At 43.0% G+C, this 23,111-nt stretch overlaps 3 protein-coding genes across 4 annotated transcripts; 2 read left to right on the top strand and 1 right to left on the bottom strand.

Annotated features, from left to right (window-relative positions):
• The first annotated feature begins 412 nt into the window (after positions 1–412).
• TM2D3 (TM2 domain containing 3) lies at positions 413–4,470 on the top strand. Its single transcript, XM_085070780.1, has 6 exons — positions 413–541; positions 1,448–1,546; positions 2,333–2,490; positions 3,024–3,198; positions 3,764–3,839; positions 4,117–4,470. The coding sequence occupies exons 1-6, from the start codon at positions 454–456 to the stop codon at positions 4,280–4,282; spliced, it is 762 nt and encodes a 253-aa protein (XP_084926906.1). The 5' UTR covers positions 413–453; the 3' UTR covers positions 4,283–4,470.
• A 978-nt stretch (positions 4,471–5,448) lies between these two features.
• MAPDA (N6-Methyl-AMP deaminase) lies at positions 5,449–13,302 on the top strand. 2 transcript variants are annotated; one of them, XM_085070778.1, is made up of 10 exons: positions 5,449–5,575; positions 6,979–7,109; positions 7,630–7,690; positions 8,025–8,112; positions 8,537–8,618; positions 9,309–9,435; positions 10,113–10,193; positions 10,734–10,872; positions 11,332–11,432; positions 12,353–13,302. In XM_085070778.1, exons 1-10 carry the CDS (start codon positions 5,516–5,518, stop codon positions 12,542–12,544), a joined length of 1,062 nt encoding a protein of 353 aa, XP_084926904.1. In that variant the 5' UTR covers positions 5,449–5,515; the 3' UTR covers positions 12,545–13,302. The 2 variants fall into 2 exon arrangements, with proteins under 2 accessions (XP_084926904.1, XP_084926905.1); XM_085070779.1 differs by having other exon boundaries at positions 5,515–5,575; positions 6,962–7,109.
• Positions 13,303–14,152: 850 nt separating this feature from the next.
• LARP6 (La ribonucleoprotein 6, translational regulator) lies at positions 14,153–21,929 on the bottom strand. Its single transcript, XM_085070777.1, has 3 exons — positions 21,638–21,929; positions 17,233–17,425; positions 14,153–16,143 (listed from the first exon to the last, which is right to left on the bottom strand). Exons 1-3 carry the CDS (start codon positions 21,835–21,837, stop codon positions 15,073–15,075), a joined length of 1,464 nt encoding a protein of 487 aa, XP_084926903.1. The 5' UTR covers positions 21,838–21,929; the 3' UTR covers positions 14,153–15,072.
• Positions 21,930–23,111: the final 1,182 nt, after the last annotated feature.

The raw sequence follows: 23,111 nt of genomic DNA, 5'->3' as shown, positions 1-23,111 counted from the left end.
AAGCTTTCTGTTCCACTGGACAAAACTAACATGGGGTGCGAAGGGTGATTTTTGTTGCTCTATATTACACATCCATTTGTTTTATGGGCCCTATAATTTAGTGCTCCATGTGCGGTGCATTCAGAGTGCGGCATTCAGGGTCGGAGGGTGTTTTTAGGCAGTTTGTGCGCTGGGCGCTGTCGGTCCGGCCGTGGCTGTCAGTCAGTCAGTCACCGTGCGGAGCCGCTGTGCCGCTGCAGCCTCCGCCGCCCTCAGCTCGGCCCCGCCCCTCGGCTCAGCCCCGCCCCTCGGCTCAGCCCCGCCCCTCGGCTCAGCCCCGCCCCTCGGCTCGGCCCCGCCCCTCAGCCCTCAGCCCCGCCCCTCAGCCCTCCGCCCCGCGCCAGCCCTCAGCCCCACCGCCCTCAGCCCCGCCCCGCCCCCTGGCGGCAGCGCCGAGCCCGCCGGCGCACCAAGATGGCGGCGCGCTGGTGGCGGCGCGCTGTGCGCGGGCTCTGCGGGGCCGCGCTCTTCCTGTCACAGCTCTCCGTCCTCTCGGGCCGCGGTGAGCGCGGCCGCCGGGCCGACACGGGGCGGCGGGGCTGGCAGGAGGGGCAGGAGCTCGGGCTGGGGCCTCGGGTGGGGGCGGCTGCCCGAGCGGCAGCGGCCGCTCCCCGCGGTGAGGGCTGAGCGCGGGTCGCGCTGCGGCGATGGCGGTGAGGCTGTGGGGTGAGATGCGCTGCCGCTCCCCGGGCTGGGGCAAAGCGGGTGCTTCGGGCGTGGCCGCGTTTCGTTGTGCCGCCGCTGCGGGCTGGGGCTGAGGTGCTGTCAGGGCAGAGCAGGGGCAGGCCCCGCTCGCCGTCTCGTCTGCTGCTCTATTACACAGCATCTTCGTGCTGCTCTTTGTCGGGAACGTGTGTGACCAAAACATAGCGGGGCTCCTCGGCGCGGGCAGGGCGGGCGGTGTGACAAACCCGCCTGTCCTTCTCCCCCCGTGCCCGGTGCTGCCGTAGCGCTGGGCAGGGCAGGGCTGGCAGCTCTCCGAGCCTCGGCCGGTGCTTCTCGCCGAGCCCAGCTCGCAGCGCCTGCACCAGCACAGCCGGACTGCCGGCCGCTTCCTCCATTCAGCCTTTCTGACAAAGAATTACTTGCCTTGCTTCCTTAAATTGTATTGTTGTGGAGCAAACCCCGTGTGAAATCTGCTTTCTGAGCAGTGCCTTTAATTCTCATTAATCAAAAAATGAGATTGAATGGAAATAAGTGTAGTTCATTGTCTTAAAGGAACAATTTCGTTCTAATGCTCTTTTTAATGTTTGACATAAATATCCCACTATTAGTAGAACAGGGAACTAGATTTTTCTAATCTCATTACACCTTGCACTTGCATTTTCATATCAGAGTGCTGAAATCAAAGTGTTTCTGAAGAATTTTTGTTCTAGAAATTTCCCTCTCTCCATGTTTTGTCTCGTAGCGGGATCTTTGATGACAACAAAGCTTTCACAGCCACAGTCTACACTGGCAAAAAGCCTAACTTCAACAAGTACAAATGCTCCCTATTTTAAAGCATCAGGTATGGTATTATGTTGTTAGTTTTGTTTGTTGTCTGTAGGTCCTTATCAGAGTCTTGAGTACAAAAATTCTTGAAATGGGTCTTAGAGACCTGTACATGCTTTCACAGTGGTGAGGAACATTGTAGTGTAACACATCATGAATTACTCTTCAGTGACCATAACAATTACTTTGGGTTATCTAATTAGACAACCAGTCCATGTTAGAACTAGAAAATGGTAGGTTAAACTGCCATTGTGGTTCATGTGGTTTATACTCTGTTAGGATGGTAGAAGTCCTTCAAAGATTCCGGCATCCTGCAAGAACTTGTTCCCTGTCCACAAACAGTACAGCTTTGTAGCTTGCTAGGGGTGCGTCAGGACTGACAGAAATGCTGTTCTTGCTGGCAGTTTGGGAGGTGATTCTGCACACACACAAACAGCAAATGGCTGAGGTAGCTGTAGCCCTAATTAGAGCTCAGCTCAAAGTAGGTTACCCGTGTCACCCTGCTGCTGTTCCTAAACTGATTACTTGTGCTGAGGAGTGCTGGCTGAGGTGGCACTAATCCCCATAAGATCAGTCCTAATGCTGTGCTGAAATGTTGGCTGGTGTCCTCTATAGAGCCCTATGGTTCCTCTGACTCCCACAGCACAGGCTGGAAATGCTGCTCTGTCTATAGTGAGGAAAGCCCTTTATATGGTGTCAGTGCATGTGTTTGTGTATGTATATGTATAAAAAAATGTATATATACTTTAGACTATTATGCTTTTTTTACTTGGTTTCTTAATTCCCATATTGCACCTTTCAGAAAGTACAGAAATTCCACCTTACGTGACTAACTGTCCCAGCAACGGGCTCTGCAGTAGATTGCCACCCGACTGCATGACATGTAACACAAACTATTCCTGTATATATGGGAAGACAGCCACTTTTGATTGCAAAGTCAAGCCACATGTTCATTGTGTTGTAAGTAACCTGTAACCTGTTACTCCTAACCCCAAATTTAAGCGATTAAACTGTGGCATCTTGTCTTAAAATGCAGAATATTGGTTTCCAGGTTCTGACATAGGCAGGTTTGCAGTTCTGTGAAGTTTGATCACTCACTATGGGCTGTTGAAGAGGCAGGCTTGCCCTTCCCTAGTTTGCCTTTCTTGCCATGCATGTTCTCATTACTTGGCCATGCCTTTGAGTTAAATCACTCCAATCATTTTGAGAGTGGGGAGGCTAAATATCTGTCAGAGCTACAAATTGACCTTGCAGGTGAGACTGAATGACTCCTCTTTTTGGCAGCAACCTTAGATCAGAAGAATAAGGAACGTTAAACTTGACTTTGATGACTCTTTGGTGGTTTTCTTATGTTGATTTTTCTGTTCTATAAGAGATAGCAAACAGAATAATTGTTATTTTGCCCAAAATGTGTGCTCATTAAATGTAATTTGATACTGCACATTGATTTTTGGTTCTAATACTATTGAAGTGATAGTGCTGTCCTTTTACAGGATGAGAATAACCACGAGCAGGAGAACTTCACAATTAACATGACGTGCCAGTTTTGCTGGCAGCTTGCCACAAGTGATTATGTCTGTACCAACTCCACAAACTGCATGACTGTTTCCTGCCCACGACAGCGATACAACGCAACTTGTACTGTCCGGGATCACATTCATTGTCTAGGTAAGGTGGGCAAAGACAGATTTCTCTGAAGAGTTTCTTCACATGCTTTGTAATGGGTGAATACAATGATTGTTTATATCCTTTTGCAGTAACACCCTGCACCTCGATCAATCTATTGAATTTTTTATAGTTACATTTTCATTTTTTAGTGTAATTGCAACATCTAACAGCAGATATTGCTTATTGTGCAGCTGTATACTATCACACCAGAGTAGACAGTTCTTTTTTTTTTTGTTAACTTCTCTGGGTTAAACTTACTTGAACATCACTAATAGAAGCAATATCAAATGTCTCAGTAGGCTATGTAAAAAAATTTATGCTGCTTCCACCCTGCTAGTTTAGTTTTCCCTCTGTTTGTTCAGTGACTTTTCTGCTATTGGGACCAAGACTGATGGAACAGAGAACTGTAGGTTATATATGAGCTTTTGTGTTGTCTGTTGTTTCTCAGTGTCAACCCTTTTAGACTCCTGTTGGAAAAATATAGTATCTTCTTTCTTGTTATTTTCTTCCTTGTTACGTGGTCTTTGTTAATTGCATTAAGGTTTTAATGTTTTCTAATGTTTAGGTAATCGTGTCTTTCCTAAGATGCTCTATTGCAACTGGACTGGAGGTTATAAGTGGTCTACTGCTTTGGCACTAAGGTAAGCAGGAACTATTGGATAATGTCAAGCTAAAATAGGTTAGTTGTCTTTAAAGTCTTCAGGTTTTGTGGTTTTCTGCCTGGTGTTTTTTAACAGTGTGCTGAGTAACCAGTATTTCAGATAGTCTAGCTTGGAATGGGGGGCATAGAATGCATGAAGTGTTCTCATGCAACAGTGCTGGTTGTCTTCAGCAAACACAGCTGGAGGAAAACACTTGGATACCCAAGCTTAGTTCCTATAAAAATAATAATAATTAATCATATTTTTATTCTTATAGCATCACCCTTGGTGGATTTGGTGCTGATCGTTTCTATTTGGGTCAGTGGCGGGAAGGTCTGGGAAAACTCTTCAGCTTCGGTGGACTTGGAATATGGACACTAATTGATGTGCTGCTAATAGGTGTTGGCTATGTGGGACCTGCAGATGGATCTCTTTATATTTAAATGTGGGTGCAAGGTATTTCAGAGAGGAGTCGTTGCCTGCAAAGGGCTCTAAATAAAAGAGTGTTGAGGTTTGAGCCTTTAAGGTAGAATGAAGAACAACTGTTTGTTCTGTGTGCATACATTTTAATGTACAGTATCTGTACTTGGTTTGCCTTTAACTAAGGTCAAATAAAAGAGTGGATCACTGAGTAAGTTGAAATTAATTTCATTTCTTCTATGGACATGGTATTTTTCTATGAAAAAAAGTTGAGCAGCTAACCAAATTCTCCACTATGCTTGAACTTGGATGATCTGACAGGCCCCCAAAGAGCTGCAAACTAACTTGAATATTGAATTGTTTACTTCATATTTCTATGCTTGAATTTAACTGTAAGGTTAACTACCCTAAATATGTCAGGGTTTTTTTTTTTTAATTTGTGAGAGGATAATTTATTTGCCTAAGTTATGTGGGTAGTGTATAAATCACCATGTTTTATGATGTTAATTACATTAACTTCTTGGTGTGGGACAGAGCAAGAGCTAACATCTCCTTAGGGACTTGACTTTAAATTGTGGGGGTTTTAGAATTAGATTGCAGTAACACTAAAGATTAAATATTAAATAATTGAAATAGATTTTTTGATTGTTCCAGAATAACTTTTTGTTTTGGTTGGGTTTGACCTGCATATCAGTGAAAGTTCCAGTTCCTATTCTTGTGGTAGCAAGCTTGCCAAATTACTTTTTAAAAGGGTTGGCAATATAATCGATGGGTGTATCCGCTTAGGACTGTGTGACGCGCTAATGTAGCGGAGTAGTGCCATTCCAGGACAATAACTGTACTGGCGGTGAATGGCTGGCCGTGCGTGCGCGCCCCGAGCCCGGAGCCGCCGCTGCTGGAGCACCGCCGTGCCGTCGCGCTGGAAATCCTATCGCTTGAATAAACTGCTCCCTCAAGCTGTCCTGGCTTTAAGTACTGAGAGAGTTTGTCGTGTCCTCGGCTCGGTCCCGCCGCTGCGGCGGGAGGGAGGGAGCGGGGCGGGCGGAGCTGTGCAGTGCCGGAGGCTGGCCGGGGCTGGCCGGGCGGAGCTGTGCGGTGCCGGGGGCTGGCCGGGGCTGGCCGGGCGGAGCTGTGCGGTGCCGGAGGCTGGCCGGGGCTGGCCGGGCGGAGCTGTGCTGTGCCGGGGGCTGGCCGGGGCGGTGCTGCTGCCGTGCCGCGCCTCGTCTCGTCCCGCCCCCCGCGACACCGGCGGCACCATGGCGGCAGAGCGGGACCGCGAGCGGGAGCTGCGCTTCTACCGACGGCTGCCCAAAGCGGTGAGCGGCGGGGGGCGGCGTGCCCGGGGCTTCCTCCGGCAGCGCTGGGCTCGGGCTGCAGACAGGCAGACAGACAGAGCGACGGGCGCTGCTGCTGTCTCGGAGTTCTTCCCGAACGCGCGTTTTTTGCGGGCCTTTACCCCACCGCAAAGTGCAGTAGGGTGTTTGCCTGTCCCGCTTTGCAGACCTTAGCGACTAATCGAATTGCAGTTAAATCACTTGAGCGCGATCTTAATTTTCCCTTTTTGTCCTATTTGCCCCCAGCCTAGCCAAGAAGTCTGGCTCAGATAACGCTTTTTCTCCATGTCCCAAGGGTGTGCCTTACTTGAGGCATATCAGTGCGAGCCTTCCGTAGGGCTGCGTGCGGATTTATCGGGGTTTGTGTGCCGCACTCGCCCAACGCCGAGGGCGAGTACTGCAGCACAGAGCTTGTGCTCTGCAAACCTGCAAACCCACTTCAGGCCACACCAGTGCTCCTTTTCAATAAATTGCTTTTCAGGGTGTATGTTCAATGTCTGACAGAATTCTGTGAGGTAATTGTAAGCTTGTGAAAAGTATGAGGTAGTTGTAGCACTGTAAGCAGCCACAGCTCCTGGTGCTTAGTTGGAGTTACAATTTCAACATGTTTTCCAATGAAAAGCTTGGAGAGAAGTATTTGTTGAATTTTTCCTATTGAGAATGGATATGTACAGGGGACAAGAGGTAGGTAACAAAGCAGATGCTTTGTAGTTACATTTTGAATGAGTTGGGAGGGCACTGGAGACTATTGAGTCCGGAGCCAGGAGATAAGAATGAGCCACGGTGAAGTGAGGAATGGAGCTGAGGATCATAGGTTTGGAACCCAAAGAAAGGATGTCAGTAGGAAGTCAGGCAGAAAGAGGCCTCAGGCAAAGGAGTGCAGTCCACTAGTGCAGGGCTGTTCATGTCAGAGTCTTGCTGCATTTCTGGTGTGAGTTTAACCCTCAGAGTATGAACAAAAGAAAGGTGAGTGGATGGACGTATGCTGCTATTTTTGAATGAAGGACACATACATTTAACTTGCAGTGGATGGGGAGAGTTCTTGAATCCTTACTGTACTTTCCTTAATCTTGAGGCAGCTGTTGGCTTCCTCCTCACCTTGGATCACACCACCCCAGGAATTGTCTGGAGAGCTCTCTGCTGAGCCAGCTGTGCTCCCATGGAAATCAGTGCCAACAGCAGCCACCAAGTGAGAGGAAAGAAACAGGGAGTTCTCAGTCGAACCTCAGTGTTTACAAAAACCCAAGGAAATTATTATTAGCCAAAATGCAGATAACTGTTATTTTCAACAGAGCAAAACACTGATGTAGGATATAAGAGCACTAGTGTAAACAAGGTGCAGAAGGCATCCTTTTCACAAGCGCATAGGATTTTTATTTCTGTAGGAGCTCCATGCTCATTTGAATGGCTGTATCAGTTCTGCTACTATGAAGAAACTCATGGCCCAGAAGCCAAACCTTCAGATCCAGAATGGAATGACTGTGATTGACAAAGGAAAGAAAAGAACCTTAGAAGAGTGAGTATATGCATGTGTGTGATGAACATTTACCGAAGGTTTTTTAATTAAGTTGAAAACAGAAATGTGTGGCATTACACACTAACGGCAGAAAATACATTAAGTTTTACAGTATAATCTTGTAAGTTTTTTTATACTTGTATCTACAGAATAATTTCTTAGGTGCTTGCAAACCAAAAGCAAATCTTTTGGTTTGAAATCTCCTGTTGATTAATTCCATCTTTAAAGGATTGGAATTTTTCACTTATAGCATATGCTTTTTAGAGAAAATTGACTCACATAGTTTCCTTTTTTGGAAACTTCGTGTTTTCCTTTTCCTTCAAAAAGCTTTGTAATAACAACTTCTGTTGTAAATGATTTGTTAGTATCTAAAATCAGAAATTGCCATTCAGATGGTATTTGTATTTCAAGTTACAAGCTGGTTAGTTGACTCTAGTGAGTAGGTGCTTTCAAAATGTAGATTTCTTTTTTTGCCAAATATTCAGCGTCTTTCTAATTAATTTTTTAAATCTTATTTTAGATGTTTTCAGATGTTTCAGATCATCTATCAAGTCACCACTAGGACAGAAGATATTTTACTGGTAAATTAATTCAAAGTTCACTTAAAACAAGCAAACAATACACACAGTCACCATCAGTTGGATTAAGGGCATTGAGTTCCAAGTTACAATATAAACAATGGTCCCTTTCAGTTGGAGGTCAGAATAATTATTGTAAAACACCTGAACTCTCTTCACTATCCCTGAAGGAATGAAAGGTGCCTTCTGTGTGGTAGTATTTCCAGACATGGGCACCACTAAAAACACATTGGGCCTGAAAACATTGCAAGTGTTTCACAACAGAAAATAATTAGGTCTTCTAGTTGTAAAGGAAAGTATAAGTAATTATAATGATGTTGAATACACTGTTAATCAGATAACAAAGGATGTCATTAAAGAATTTGCTGATGATGGTGTCAAATATCTGGAATTGAGAAGCACTCCAAGAGAAGAAAACTCCACAGGTACAGTCTGTTCTGGTTTTTAATTTGTAATCTTTGTGCACTATAAAACTTAGTTAAAGACTACGTTAATAACAAGTAAAGTCAAATTTAGTTAGCTCAATAAAAATATACTTTAAATATGAAAGCTAAGATTTAACCATGTAAAAGCTTGTCACTTTCCTATTAGACTTTTGGGGACAAAAATGTGTTGGTTGTAACTCTACTATCCACAAGATTGGATTATTCACTTGATTATGGCATCTGAGTTTGCTAATATTTTAAATAGCTGATATATTTTACTTTGTTACTTCATTTTTTCTTTTTGATGTGGTTTAGTAGAAACACATTTAGTAGTTTAGTAGAAGTCCTATTGCGATGCTGGGTCTGCAATATAATAAAAATCAATTAAAATAAGTTTGTTTCAAATGTGTGCATGTGTTTGCAGGTATGACCAAAAGGATGTATGTTGAAACTGTACTTGAGGGTATAAAACAGTGTCAAGAAGAAGGCTTGGATATAGATGTAAGGTAAATAAAGCATGTGGAATACCTCTGTTTCAAGATTTTGTGTAGTCTGATGCTTGGTCATGTTTGAGGAGAGGTTTGCAAGCCATTTCTATAGGAAAGAAAATTGTTTTTAAACACGATTACATGGAATGGAAACAGATAATTCATATGGAAACCTGACTTTTTATCTTCTTCTGTACTGCTAAAGAAGGAAACTGGGTAAAACCTCTCAGCTCTAAGACTGTCATTCTTTGTAACATTTTCAGGAAAAATTGTTTTTCATGGAACTATCTCCTTTTTCTCAGCTTAGATTCATAGCAAAGATTTTGTTTGATTAGCTGTACAAGCAGCCTGCTGTAAAGAAGAGTTGGTCCTGACCAGCAGAGGAGTTTCAGAAGGTGTCAGTGGTTCTTTGTAGGCAGTTTGCCCTTATGTCTTGCATGGCCTCAGTAGCAACCCTTACAGGGTTTATTTGTGAAAACTGAGGAATTTTCATCCTTCATGTGTGCTATTGCATGTCATGGGCCAACTTACTTACCTGTTTGTGTCCCTCTGCACTTTGGTGCCTTCACTCCTAGAACAGTTTCCTATACAAATACTCTTTATACTCGGCCATGAAGGATATGAAGTGCCATTTTTGTTGGTATCAGATCTGTTGAGCTCCTGATATTACAGATTGTATGTGATTTAATACATGCATTTCTGTCCCAGGTTGTTAATAGCAATAAACAGAAGAGGTGGCCCAGCAGTTGCAAAGCAGACTGTTAAACTTGCTGAAGAGTTCCTGCTTTCCAGTGATGGGGTTGTGGTAGGACTTGACCTCAGTGGTGATCCCACTGTAAGTTTTTGGTTTATTTTGGTCTGTTCTTGAGGATAAATATGTAATGTTGTGTAACAGCAGGCAGTTCTAACCCCAGTTTGTTCTTGCAAGTTTTTGTCCAATGTTTGTGCCTAGTTGGAATGGATTTCTACCAGGTTAATCCCTGTTGCTGTAAGGGGCAACAACATACTGATACTCTTAACAAATAATCCTCAGATTAGAATGGGACTGAGCAAAGAGCCACTGAAAAGCAGTGTTTATCTGGGAAGTGTCAGTACCTGAGTTGTCCCAGTCAGATTAACTGAGTAGAGACAAGTTGTCCATAAATTTTGTTTAGCTGCACCAAATGCTTATTGTGTATTAAGAAGCAAAAATGTCTGAGGACAGCTGGCAAGCTGAAGTGAAATAGCTCTAGGTGGTAGCTGTATGAAAGGTGTCAAATCAAGACAATTGGCTTCTAAGTCTTGGACATCATCTGAGCTACCAGTGTTTGATCCACTGGTCTAAACTGTGCCCATATGGCAGAAGGTTGTTTGACTTGCTGCATTCCAGACTGAAGTAATGGGAAAAGTGGAATAATTAAATGTAACTGCATTTGAATGAAGTTTTTGGATATTGCTAGACTTCTTAATTATGGTAATGACAGGGATTTTGTCAAATAAACTGTAGAATGGTGATGTGTTCCTGTTTTCCAGGCAGGACATGGTCAAGATTTTTTGGAACCACTCTCAGAAGCAAAAAAAGCAGGTTTGAAGTTGGCACTGCATCTTTCTGAGGTAAAAGGTTTTTTTTATTTTGGTGCTTCTCTGTAATTGCCATTTTGTGAAAATCTCGATGAAACTAAAATAAGGAGTAATCTTCAATCCTCTGTTCTAAATCTGCAGTCAGATTATTGCTTCCTGTACTGTATCAATTGTTGGTTTAGGTGTGAAATTGAAATTAGTAACATTCTAAGAGATCCACTGCGTTCTTCCTGGTATTCCATCAGAGTCATGTATAGATAGTAAAATCTGCACAGTTTGATGAGCAGTGAGCTCTGTTAGCTCTGCTGGTATCAGTAGAAAGAGTTGGGCTTCTGCTGAAGTTGTGGCTGGAGTTTGCTCTGAGGAGTCCGATAACTACTGAAGATAGTTTTTTTTTTTTCAGGAAATTAAGCTGGACATATGATGTCATCAGTGTATTTATACTTGTTTCTATTTCACTAAAGCTTTCTTTCAGATAGGAGATGCTGTGAAAGTAGAACTGGAAGTCCATTGTAATTATATAATGTGCTGCTTTATGCTGCCTTAACAAAATGTAAAATATATCCTCTATAGATTCCAAATCAAGAAGAGGAGACCAAGATTCTCCTGGGCCTGCCTCCTGACAGAATTGGACATGGAACATTTCTCAACTCCGCAGCAGCAGGTTCAGAAGAGATAGTGTCACTGGTTCAACAGAATCGTATACCTATTGGTAAGGAAAAGAATATTTACCAGGACTTGAGCTCCAGATACCAGAACAGACTATATACTGCTGATCCAGTCACTCCAGTTTGTCTCTGACCAGAGGTGACTTTGCCCATAAAGGTACACTTGTGACAGTTTTGGGGATTTTGACACCTTTATTGCAGGAGACAACAACTGATGTCTCAGATGAATGTGAAACCAAATCATAACTGGTCATTACTGTGCAAGACTGGTTCTGTATCTGGATTGCAAGCTCCCTAAATTTTATACCCCAAAGAAACTGATTACCAAACTTTCCTCAAAAGAAATTACCAAAGAAGCGTGGAAAATTGAGGAAACAACAATGGCTGATTTTAATTTTTATTCAGGACCATTCTAAGTAAATTAACTTATTAACATGTAAATTAACATGTCAAAGACATGTCTCTTGATATATGTCCTGATTTCTTTTTGTTTTTCCCCTTAGAACTTTGCATGACATCAAACATAAAATCTCAGACAGTGCCTTCCTGTGACAAACACCATTTTGGATACTGGTACAGCATGGGCCATCCTGCAGTGCTTTGTGTAAGTTTTTTGATTTTTAAGCATGTATTTAGGCAAAGGGCCAAACTCATGAAGTTGGAGAAGTCTTTCTCTCTTTGTGGATCAGAGCTGAATTACCATTTCTCACCTTGTAGCAAATAATTTGCTTTTAGGAAATCATACTGTTCTGTTTGAGAAATGCTTGTAATCAAATGGGAATTGCTAGTATTTCTCTTGTTTCTATTGGAAAGCCAGGCCTTTTTTTCTGTGGGATAAGATGATCAGCCATACAAGCAATGAACTTCATAACTGTTTGCATTCTGACAGGTTTCTCTTAAAACACATGGGTCCAGGGGCTGCATGTGCACCTGTGCTTACCTGGGTGTTCACTGTGCTGGGTGAGAGCTCCTGCGTTCCCTTGACAGCTCATTAGTGTCCTTAAGCATTGAAGGTGCCAAGTACTTGTGCTGCCATTTGGCAGGGTTTTACTATTATCCTGTTAGTTTAACCACCATAATCCACAGCATTGTCCAAGTGTGTGTGTGTTTGTGTATGTATATATGTATACATATATATATGTATATATATGTATATATATATGATAGCATTGTACTTACCTGAGGAAAGAGAAAAGAGGAATAAGAAGACCTGCACATATTGACACACCTTGAATGTATGCAGCATGTTTGATAGCCATCTTTCAGCAATTTTAGTAGGAAATCCTATTTTCTTGATAAATCATGCCATCATTTTAAGAAGTGTTCTTATATGTTTGAATAATTTATTCACTTTCAGTGAAAATAGGGCAAATAAAGAATGAAATAATTATGCACAGATGAAAAAACCGTGGAATAAAACGTGAGACAAGATAAAACTGGTTTGTATGTATAAAAAAAGTCCCTTTCTGATGCAGAGGTACTAATTTAAACTTTTTTTCCCCTTTTCTTTCAATTTAACTCCAGACTGATGATAAAGGCGTCTTTGCAACTGATCTATCGCAAGAATATGAGCTGGTTGCAAACACATTTAATCTGACTCGATCACAGATGTGGGATCTATCCTATGAATCAATCAACTATATTTTTGCTTCAAATGCAGTAAAATCCAAGCTAAGGGAACAATGGTGTAAGCTGAAACCAGCTCTGTTTGATTAATCAAACTGTTGTCCTAAACAGCTTGGGTGTATTAGCTGAGTCAGTAAGTTTTTTTTACTGAAGTCCCCAGCTTTTTTCAGTCCTCAGGGTTTTAAACCCAGCCACAAACTGCCTGTGCAAAATGAAGGCAACTGGAATGCATCCCATGTTAGTGGGGGCAGCAGTAAATGTTCTTCTGTAGCTGGGAAGGGCTCTCAACCACTGACTGAAATGCCAAATGTGTTATGACTTTGTTTCTCTTCAGCTGATGGGACATTTTAAAAAATACTTAGTTGAAATATGTCATAATCATAATCTACATGATTTACGTTTATCATTATATAAACATTTGAGAGTTGGAAGAAAATGAAGGCACAGCTCTTGTTTAAAATGTCTCTGTTGGCAGCGTTCTGCCAAGAAGTTTGGATGTGTGGTGTGTATTTTTGGGATTTGTATTGTTTCCAGGTTTTGAGCCATTGATTGAATGTGAAGATAGAAACAAACTCAGGGAGAATTAAATATTTGTCCCAAAGGAATTAAATATTGCATCTGTTTTTATTGCTGTACATGTATAAGTGAAGCTGCTGTGAATTAAGTAGCACGTGGGGGTCTCTGCTGGTGCCCTGGTGGTGTTTAGGCAGTTAAGAATCTTGAATGCCTTCAGTAACCGAGCCACTTGGCAAAGTGCTCTCATTCTTAAAATGCTTTTTAGAATTGCTGTTTGTTGTGTAAGAAAAACAATAAAAATAGCCTCAAGCTCCATGGTTTTGAAACCACCACTTGGAGGTGTACATGTATGTTTGAGCTCTGCAGAAGAGAAGGATGCTGTGGGGTGTCCCTGGAGCAGCCATGCTGCCTGCCAGCTTCTCCCCTGCTGATCTGGCAGCCCCTGGGCAGCCACAGGGTTTTCTCTGCCCTCTCCAAGCAGCTGGCTGTGTGTTCTGGTGCTGAGAGCTCACAGTGTCTGTGAATGTGCACATGCTGCAGTTTGTGTAATAGGAGTCAGGAGGTCACTTGGAGGATTCCATTTGTGTGCAGTAAGAACCAGGAATATACGTGGGTGGCTGAAGAACAACACACAGAATTGGGATTTCTGTATATACAGGTCTAACTGTGTTACTGCAGTTATTTACATGGCAGAAATGTTACACTTAGGAAGTTGGACAGGATGTGGACTTCTGGAGTGAAGAATCTCTGTCTGATGAGACCTTTGTGATGCACAGTTCCCAGGTTCACCATTGCAACTTGAAACCCTCTTACTGTCCCTGGGCTCATTTTCCAGAGTTCAACTTTTATAAGTAAAACTGCAGTTTCCTTCTTTGACTTCAGGTAGGATTATAGTTAATTTTAATATAAGCACTTTTTGCTGAGCCTGCTTGTTAAATTCCAAGTTAGCAACGACATAAGCACTGTTTAGTTTACAGTATTGTATAAAAATGACTGTGACACACAGTCAGAGTGAAGCATCACCACAGAATTAAGCATCGGCAGTGTGGCAGAGGACAGTTTTTCCCTGAATGCAATGGAAATTTTGAGTAACTGCTACTAAAATTTCATGTGGTATAAGATGAGGTTTAATTATCTATTCACGTGCAGCTCAACTTATGTTTAAAGTAAACAAAATAGATCTAGAGTTAATATTTTTATTTCCATCTGATTATATGAGAGAACACTTACAGAGCAGTCTCCAGTGCTCAGAGTCTTTACTCATGTCACATGAAAATACAGACTGGTCCTACTGAACAATACTGCTTTGGTGATGTATATGAGAGCAACTGCTCACTGTGGCATTGGTTTCTCAGTTCCTTCTAAGGCAAACACAGGAAGTCTTTGAAACCTCAGCTCCTTGTAATGAGACTGGTAACATTCCATAGCTTTTCATAATACAACCACTAAACTGTAAGTACACACTGCTCCTCAGGACCCTAGCTTGGCAAATAATGTACTTGCATCAATGATTTATATACCTGCTTGAGTATTTCGGTGTTTCAAAGTAATACATTAAAAAGAATAGATGCAGGTAGGGGCCCTGCATTAGCTAAGTGATTCAGCTGATTAAAAGGCTGGAATGGTTTTCCTGTGAGGCCTAGAGAGCGGGCGCTGGTTAGAAAGGAGAAGAGAAGGCTCTGGGGGAGGATTTCATCAAAGATTTTAAATATCTGATGAGAAGAAGTAAAGATGGAGCCAGGCACTTCTCAGTGATACCCAGTAACGGGAAAAGGGGCACAAACTGATACTGTGTGGGTGGTTGAACATGGAAACACATCACCTAGACAGGCTGGGGAGTCTCTGTCCTTGCAGATACTCAAACCTCTCAGTGACTTGTAGCTTCAGCAAAGGAGGTGGACTGGGCAATCTCCAGAGATGCCTTCCAACCTCATCTGTTCTGTGGAGAAAATATACAAATCTACAAATGATAAAGTCTCTATATAAATACAAAAGCTTTTAAAATTACATACTGACTAAACTCAGTCACTCATGCAACAATTTTTCACCAGGCTTGGTCACCAGCAGTTGGCTGATCTGCAAAACTGTTTTTAAAGCATAGTCTATTCACCCTTCATAGCCTTCCTTCTTTCACAGCCATTGTGGAATCCTTTGGTGCCATCAGGACCTTTAGGCAGCCGCAGCACCCCTACAGGGAGACCATCTGCATTTTGTATTTTCCGAACCAATATGGGACTGCTGACAGGACTCTTCTCTTGTGTCATGGTTTGGGCTTTTCTTCTCTGTACCCAGGGGCTCCCAGAAGGCGTGGTGCTGCTGTCTGAGGAATAATCAGTGTATTTCCTTGCAATTTCAGGGCTAGTGCTTGGGTTAAGCTTGCTGTCTTCAGCCAGCGGAGATTTTTTGGTTACTTTTCTTAGTGAAGATGGACTGTTCCAAGGACTTGATCTGGGTGACATATTAGGACTCAAATGGTTGTTTGGGTGGATGACAGGGCTCAAATTACTCGTAGCATTTGCTGCAGTACGCTTGCGTCCTGACAGCGGCGATGTAGGATTGCTCTCTGGGTCAGAAGAGCTGTTTGCTGAAGATTCATCACCAGCAAACTGAAGTTCCTCAACTCTCTTGTTAAGAGATCGAGTCTTCTTAAGGCTCTTGCTGGTATCTTCATCACGGTTCTTGTCTTTGGGAACTTTTTTCTTTGGTGGTTTCATGCCTATTAGGACAACTTTCATGCCGGTCTCTTTGTTTTCAGCACACATGAAATCATGAGCACGTACGGCAGCTTCTACTTCTTCAAATTCTATAATTGCACATTCCTGGGTTCCCAGCTGGGTGTACCGATTGCTGACCCTCCTGATATCAGGTGGGAGATCCCTGCCAGGCTTGAGAATGCGAACTGATGAAATTACACCAAAAGTGACAAAGGCTTTGAGGAGATGCTCCATTATCCTTTCTTGCATGCATCCATTTTCTTCTTTGTTAAGGGCCTGCAGCTCAGAAATCATGTGGATATCATACACCAGCAGCATCCTGGTAGGGACATTTTCACTTGGAAACACTGGAACTGGAGTATTTCTTCGAACCTTTTTGTTGTCATCATTGAGCTCCAGGGTGTTTGAGTACTTCAGTGCATAGGCTGTGGTTCTCCAGTCACGGGTAAGGTGTTTCACCTTCAGGACAGACACAGGTTAAGCACCACAACGGAGAAAACCCAATCAAACTAATTACAGAATTTTAAGGCAGATGCAGGCTTCAGTCTACAAACAGACCTGGGATTTAAGTTTCATGTAGCAGACTTAGTAAGAAACAAAACAGTTTTTCTGCTGTAATAGGCATCAGTGAGCTCCTGTAAAGCTCATGTCCTGTTGAATCTAATGAAAACAGGAACTGACACTAAAGCTCAAACTGGAAATCATTACTACATCTGAAAGCCTGATCAAGTAGTACTTGGTCATTCCACATCTAGGCCTGAACTATGATCAAAAGGCATGTTCTAGGGAGGTTATTTTGTTAAATTTGCCAAACAAGTTTTGTCAAGTTTAGGTCTTCATTGTATTGAACTGGTCTTTCCTCCCTCAAAAATCTCAGTCTAAGAAACACCCCAACTTCTCCATTTTCATTAAGTATTTTTTATAAAGAGTTTATCTGTTACCAGTATAATCTGTTTGAAATGGTTAGAAAAAACTGAGAGTGCTTTAACTTCTAGACTGAATAACTGCAAAACAGTCACATTTAGAATCTTGACAAAGTGTTTCTAATATAATTCTAGAAATTGGTTACATACACATATTTACATAGGTGTTCCTAATGTAAGGAAAAAAAAAATAAAACTCACTCCGAGTTTAAAGGACTTCGGTTAACAGATCGTTTATATTAATCTTGATTTTTGGATCTCTGTACAGTTGTAAAGGTCAGATTCACTGTCCCTTCTGAGAGACAAGAACATAGCTTTCCCAGGATTACCCAGCTATCCATGAGTAGTTGCCATGGAAATTAATTTTATTCAATGTCCTCCTGTCTGCAAGAACAGTAATTTAAAAGCATATCTGCTTTTAAGCCAATGATTTCCCTAGCCATTCATCAATGAGTTGAGCAGTTAAAGTTCTGGATTGGTACAAACCTAACCAGCATAACAAGACCAGGCAGATAACGAGAAAGACTGTAATGTTGCTTGTATAAAATGTTATTTCATCTCTCCTAATGCTTTTTGATTCATCAGGCTTGCATGAGACACTTCAAGTCTTAAAAAGTTAGCTTACCTTCTTAAAAGAAGTGAGGAGTTTAACACTGACATAGCCCTTCTTATTTCTTCTCACGTGCTTCAGAAGAAAGGCATCTTTCTCAAGGTTCTCATCTGAGAAGTAATATTCAATCTGTGCTATTAACTTCTGGATCAGGTCATTTTCTGGTGGTTTCCAGTTCTGGTCAGAGTCGTCATCATTTTCCCCACCGCTGGAAAACAGTTAAATTATTTTATCAACAGATCTTCATCTTCTATTAGTGGATTCAAATAGGCTTTCAAAATGAAAGGGTATGACCATAATGCTGGTCCCAACTGACTTTAGATGTGGACACTGGACAGGTATCACCCACCCAGCTGAGGCAGCAGGCTAGCTCAGAGGATGAAGCTTTCCAGTCAGCACAAGGAGTCAAGTTCCTGAGCTCATTCCAAAAGCTGATCTCAGTTTAGAACAATGAGACATCTACACTAATGGCATGAAAACACTCTGCCAACTCAAATCCTCCACCAAAACATGAAATGAAGGTGCACAGGCACTTGGTAGTATACAAAGTTCCTCCAGTGGCAGTGTTTTATTTTGTAGTATGAAGCTATTTAAGATAGGCTTGACCTTTATGTTCTTCATTAATAGTGTCATACCAGAGAATGAATATTCCAGATTGAGGTAGTCATGATTTCATAAGCCTCTTCACTGTGAATGGAGGAGCTGGTATCCAGGGAGTAAGAAGGATTGACAGGACTGTTGCACTTCTTAAGGTCACTTCCAGAGTGACAGAGTAACAAAACTAGCAGTTAACCACAGAGTAACATAACTAGCAGTTAACCAGGGCTAAACCTGCCAGCTCCTGTACCTCAGGAACAGCTCTGTGTGCACACATGCAGATTCCTATGAAGTCATTCTCATTTCTTCTCTTCCCCTCCCATCATGTTGTTGGGGTACCTGGGGCAAAATAGAGCATTGTTGAACATCCTGTTCCCCAAAAAATACTGCAGCCATGGATTCAAGATAAACTTCTTGCCATGTGCAGTTATAGTACCATGTTTGTTGCCAGAATAGAAGTTTCCATTTACAGATTACTATAATGGATAAGTCCATCTGAAGCCAGAGTCATTTTTTCAAGCGATTAGTGGTCTAGTTTTGTTGTGGGACCATCATGAGAACTTCTGTTTAAAAAATAAAATCACCCACTAGGTACCTTAGACCCCATAAATCATGTGTTAGTTTGGTCTCCCAGGTGCCTCAGCAACGAAAAGAAGGAGCCATGCATTTCCCCAAAATTGTCTTAAGTGGCTTTTGTAGAGCTTCTAAAATCATTAGGAAAGGGAGCAAGCATCACACTGGAGTCCTGTGCAGCTGATCTGGCAGGGAGGATGCTGCCTGCTACATCCCCTGCCCTGGACACTTCTGTGCAGAGGTGATGAGGCAGTGACCTCAGTGCTGCGGCCACACTGCCATCTGAAGAGTGCTTAGGTCAGTGGGCTCTGCACAGGGACTGTTCCTGCAGCTGTGATGAGTTACAGCAGTTCTCTGGGACCTGGCTTTATGGAGTTTACAATACATTTACTTATTATGGTTCTTCGGATGATAGGGCAACATATCAGATACATGTGGATACTCACTTGCATGATCCTAGAAATCTCCCTGTTAAAAATCTCCCTAGGGTAGGGAATTGTACCCTATTAAAGGGAGATTTTTAAATCTCCCTTTAATAGGGTACAATTCAAAGGAATGACAAGAATGAGAGAGCAAGACAAAGAATTTATGTTATTTGCCAAAGCCAGGAGTGGAAGATAATAGATAAAGTTATGATTAGGATGGTAAAAAATATCTAATGCCCAGCTGTGGGTGCTGGTTTCAGAAGGAAGAAAAGGCTAATGGTGTTTATTTTTCACTCATGATATTTGCTTACCTCACTACTTCATTTGCTACCAATTCAGAATTAGTCTGGGCACAAGAAGCTATGAACATTTCAGCCTTTTTACATATCCACACACTGCTAGGAAAAGCTTGCCTTCAGTTCAGGATGGGGCTTACAGTGGTTTTAGGGATTTATTAGCATAGATATTTGCAGGTGTTTGTGTGGAGACAAAAAGGAGCATCATACTTTGGAAAACAATAGAAATGAATAGCATATTTGCAGAGATAACACCATCCCTTACCTCAGCATTAAGACACTGAATCAGGGTGAAACAGGCCTCATTTCACCTCTCAAATATTGGTCACATTTTGACCTATACACTATTTCTATGTTTGGCAGACAAGTCAGCTTTTACAAAATCTCATGGGCTCTTACAGTACCCCTCACTAAATGCTGTATGGAAATTGCACCTACCATAAATGCAGAAATTTCTAACTAGCTCCATATTAATTCATGCTAATGATCAACTGGTGGTACCTCTAAGGTATCAATTGTATTACAAAAGTAGTTGATAAATAATTTCAGTCAACACTGACAAAGAACCAAACCCTAGTAGCTATTCACAACTTTAATTTTTAATCAGAGCTTTGTGATGATATGCTTGTAAAATGGAATGAAAAACAATCTTTTAACATGGTGACTCATCTGGCCATTAGTCATACAAGAAACTAAACATATCTACAGCCAGAGCAGATTTGGAATTATAAATATCAAGACTCACAAATAATATGTTAAATTGTTTGGATAGCATCTAACCTTCTGAAAAATTTTAGCTGAGATTCCAAATGAATAAAGTATTGAATTAAGAAGCACTATGTGGCAATGTAATTTATAAGTTCCAATAGTACAATCACTCAAGGGCAGCCCAAGTTTGTCAACAAAAATGTGGGTACAGTACTGGGTGTCTACTGCTGGCAAATTGTCTGCAAGCTTCATCTGGAGAGAGACATGGCTCATTCCCAGTGGTTTTAGACCGTCCCTAATCCATTTTCCAAATGTGTGTCAATAATTTCCTATCAGATGCTGCATTCCCAAAAAGAAATCCTTAGGTAAGGTTGTATGTAAAAGGCAAAAGCATGTGTAAACTCCATTCACCTGCTTTAGATGCAGAACCTTTAGAGGTCTCTCCATGGCAATACCTCTGGCCTTTCCTGGATCAGGAAGAGGCCATTTTCAAAAAGGCAACCTCCACAAGAACTGAATATACATCAACACTGTTAGCAAACATTTCTGAAGATAGCACCTACTGTAGAGGATTAAATAAGTGACATTTAAGAGTAGCTATTGTGTCTTTCAAAGCTTGGAAAAATAACCACTCTTTTTCTCTAGTCTAGGCCAGGGCCAGAAGCCCTTCACAAGTAATACTATCCTAGATAACAAATGTAAATAATATCCTGAATGTAAGGCATCAGTAGTTGGAATGGAACACTGCTGTACATATTTATAAAAACACAACAGTCAAATATGATTGTGGAATAACTAAGCTGGCTCAGTTTGAACACCTTAACTGCACCTAGCTATGCTCAACTCCTGTTTATGTAGTCCATAGTTGACAATTTTGGCAGCTGCAGAAAATTTCCCACTCCCCTACTATCCCTTTGTAATTTAAAATAATACATGGCAGTTCATTCTGAGCCAGTGCTAGGTATGTAGTTAATCAATCAGAAACAATACATGCTCAAACAGAATCCTGGATTTCTTGCTACTGTACCTAAGTCTTTATATGACAATTTATGACTCCGTCTGCAGTTTTCGTACAAACCACAGGATGATCTACAACTAGTAGAGCTTTGTCTCCCTGTAGTTTTCTGGCACAAAAATCCAGGATGTTCCTTTCACAAGTAAGAGATTCTGGTAGGCATCAAAATATTTCAGGCCACCGAGCCAATGTTTCTGCAACATATTGCTGAATGCAGACAACAGTATTTGTGTTATCAAACAGTAAAATGTAGAGTGTAAAGTGATGGTTTCTTCTGCATTTCAACTGGTCTTGCTTTCATGTCTAGTCAGTTTGTTTCCAAGGCTCGTAGAACGAGTTTATTTGTCCATGTCTTAGATAATTAAGGAGGTATCCATGGGTCTACGCAACAAAAACCAAACGGACAAAACCCCGAAAAAGCCCAAAATACCAAACCCCAAAACAAAACTCCGAAACAGCTACAACTAACCCCCCAAACCCCTTCTGTGAAAGGCAGTGGTTCGGCAATGTCGGGGGCATCAGAGCCCCGCTGTTCTGGCAGTGGGGAGCCCCGGCCCAGGCCCGGCAGTCCCGTCGGGGGCGGTGGGACGCGGCCGGGCGGAGCATCGATGCGGCGGGCAGCTCCCTCCCGGCCGCCGGGTGTCCTCCTGGAGGGTTTCCAGCGTCTCCCACCCGCCCCTCGGCGTTGCATCAGCCGGGCCCGCTCCGCTCCGTGCCGGGGGTGTCCGCGGCGGCCCCGCTGCTCGCCCCGCTCAGCCCGGCCCGCACAGCTCCCCCGCCGCCCGACCCCTGCCCGGGGGGCTCACCTGGAGCGCCCGCAGCGCCCCGAGTCCTCCTCGCTGCAGCTGGGGCACGGCGCTCCGCCGCCCTCCTCCTCTTCCTCGTCCTCCTCGTCCTCCTCGGCGGCCGCCTGGACGGCCACTCGGATCTGCACGGCGCCGCTGCCCTCCGGCAGCTCCGGCCCGGCTGGCGCGGCCCCGGGCTCGGCGGGCTGCGGCTGGGCCATGGTGCTCCCCGGCCGGGCTCAGCCCGCCGCGACACCAGCGATGCCCCGGGTTGCGACAGCCGCCCGCCCGCCTCCCCTGCTGTCCCCCCTGTCCCCTCCCGCTGGGGCGGCGCTCCCAGCTCCACACCCCCGGCGCGCCCGGCACGGCAGCGGCAAGGTCCGACCCTCCTCCAGCCATGCCGCCCCCGGGCCAGCCGGGCAGCTGAAGAGTCCTTTTGCGTGACGGCTGAATGACACTGCTTTTGTTCCATCTCAAAACAACGGGTTCCTCAGCGGAAAGCAGCGTCTCAGCTTCTCTTCTCCTGGTGTAGCCTCGGGGCTGTGCCGCTGCTCCCTGACCAGAGCGCTGCTGTTTAAGAAAGTCGGAAAGGTTTCGCTGGGGTAAGTGTGGTTTAAATGCCGAGGGTGAGATTTGGAAATAAGATACACGACTGAACAAGGACGTGATTGGATACATGTTGATTTTGTAGAGGAGTCTCCTCTATAGTTCTGCATGGTACTTACACAGAATAAAAACATTCCCCCTTTAGAAGTAATTAAAATAGAGGCCCTTTTCCTGAAACACTTAGGCAGTAATTATTTTGAACTTAAGACATTGCATTATATTTCAGTGGACAGTTTCTGCTGCTAAAGTGAAATTGCCATTAATGTTCTAAATATTAGAATCAAAAGCTTTTCAATTTACCATGTAAATATTCATTCTTCACTCAAGGAAGATCTTTTTTTCAATACTGTCTGGACCCAAACTGGTAAATGGTCTACAAGTGATGATTTGTGGCATCCTTGTTTTTGTCTGTATTACTTCAATAGTTTCTTCTTAAAAATTTGGGTGGACAAAAAGTGAGACTGCACTCAGGGCCAGTCCTTCTCATCACTGTGGCAAACACTCCTCATGAGTCAGCTTTGCTGGCATGGACATTCTGACTGCCCTGCCTCAGGCTTTGGCTGATTTTTTAATGTGCCTTAAGCAATAAAATATTTTGTTTATGAAATATGCTTACAGGCATCACTAACCAAATCTTTAGTTCTCTGCTAGTGGAACATTCTGTAATATGTCTTGGGTAGGGCATTACTTTGCTATTTGTTTCAGTGGATGCAGAAATACAAACTCAAATTGCACATTCTAGGAGAGAATACAGACAGGAAGAGCGGGTCTGATTTTCTACGAGTTCATGGAAGCTGTTTGCCTCCCTGGGCAGGAGCAAGGTCAGGAGCATGAACAAAAAATTATTTCGTTATTTTGTGCTACAGCTAACCCAAATGATGTTTGAGAG

This window comes from Lichenostomus cassidix, chromosome 10, assembly GCF_008360975.1.
Source record: "Lichenostomus cassidix isolate B80296 chromosome 10, HeHo_3.0, whole genome shotgun sequence".
Lineage (NCBI taxonomy): Eukaryota > Metazoa > Chordata > Aves > Passeriformes > Meliphagidae > Lichenostomus > Lichenostomus cassidix.
The sequence above is the reverse complement of the archived record's forward strand: the minus strand, read 5'-3'. Positions and strand labels throughout refer to the sequence as shown.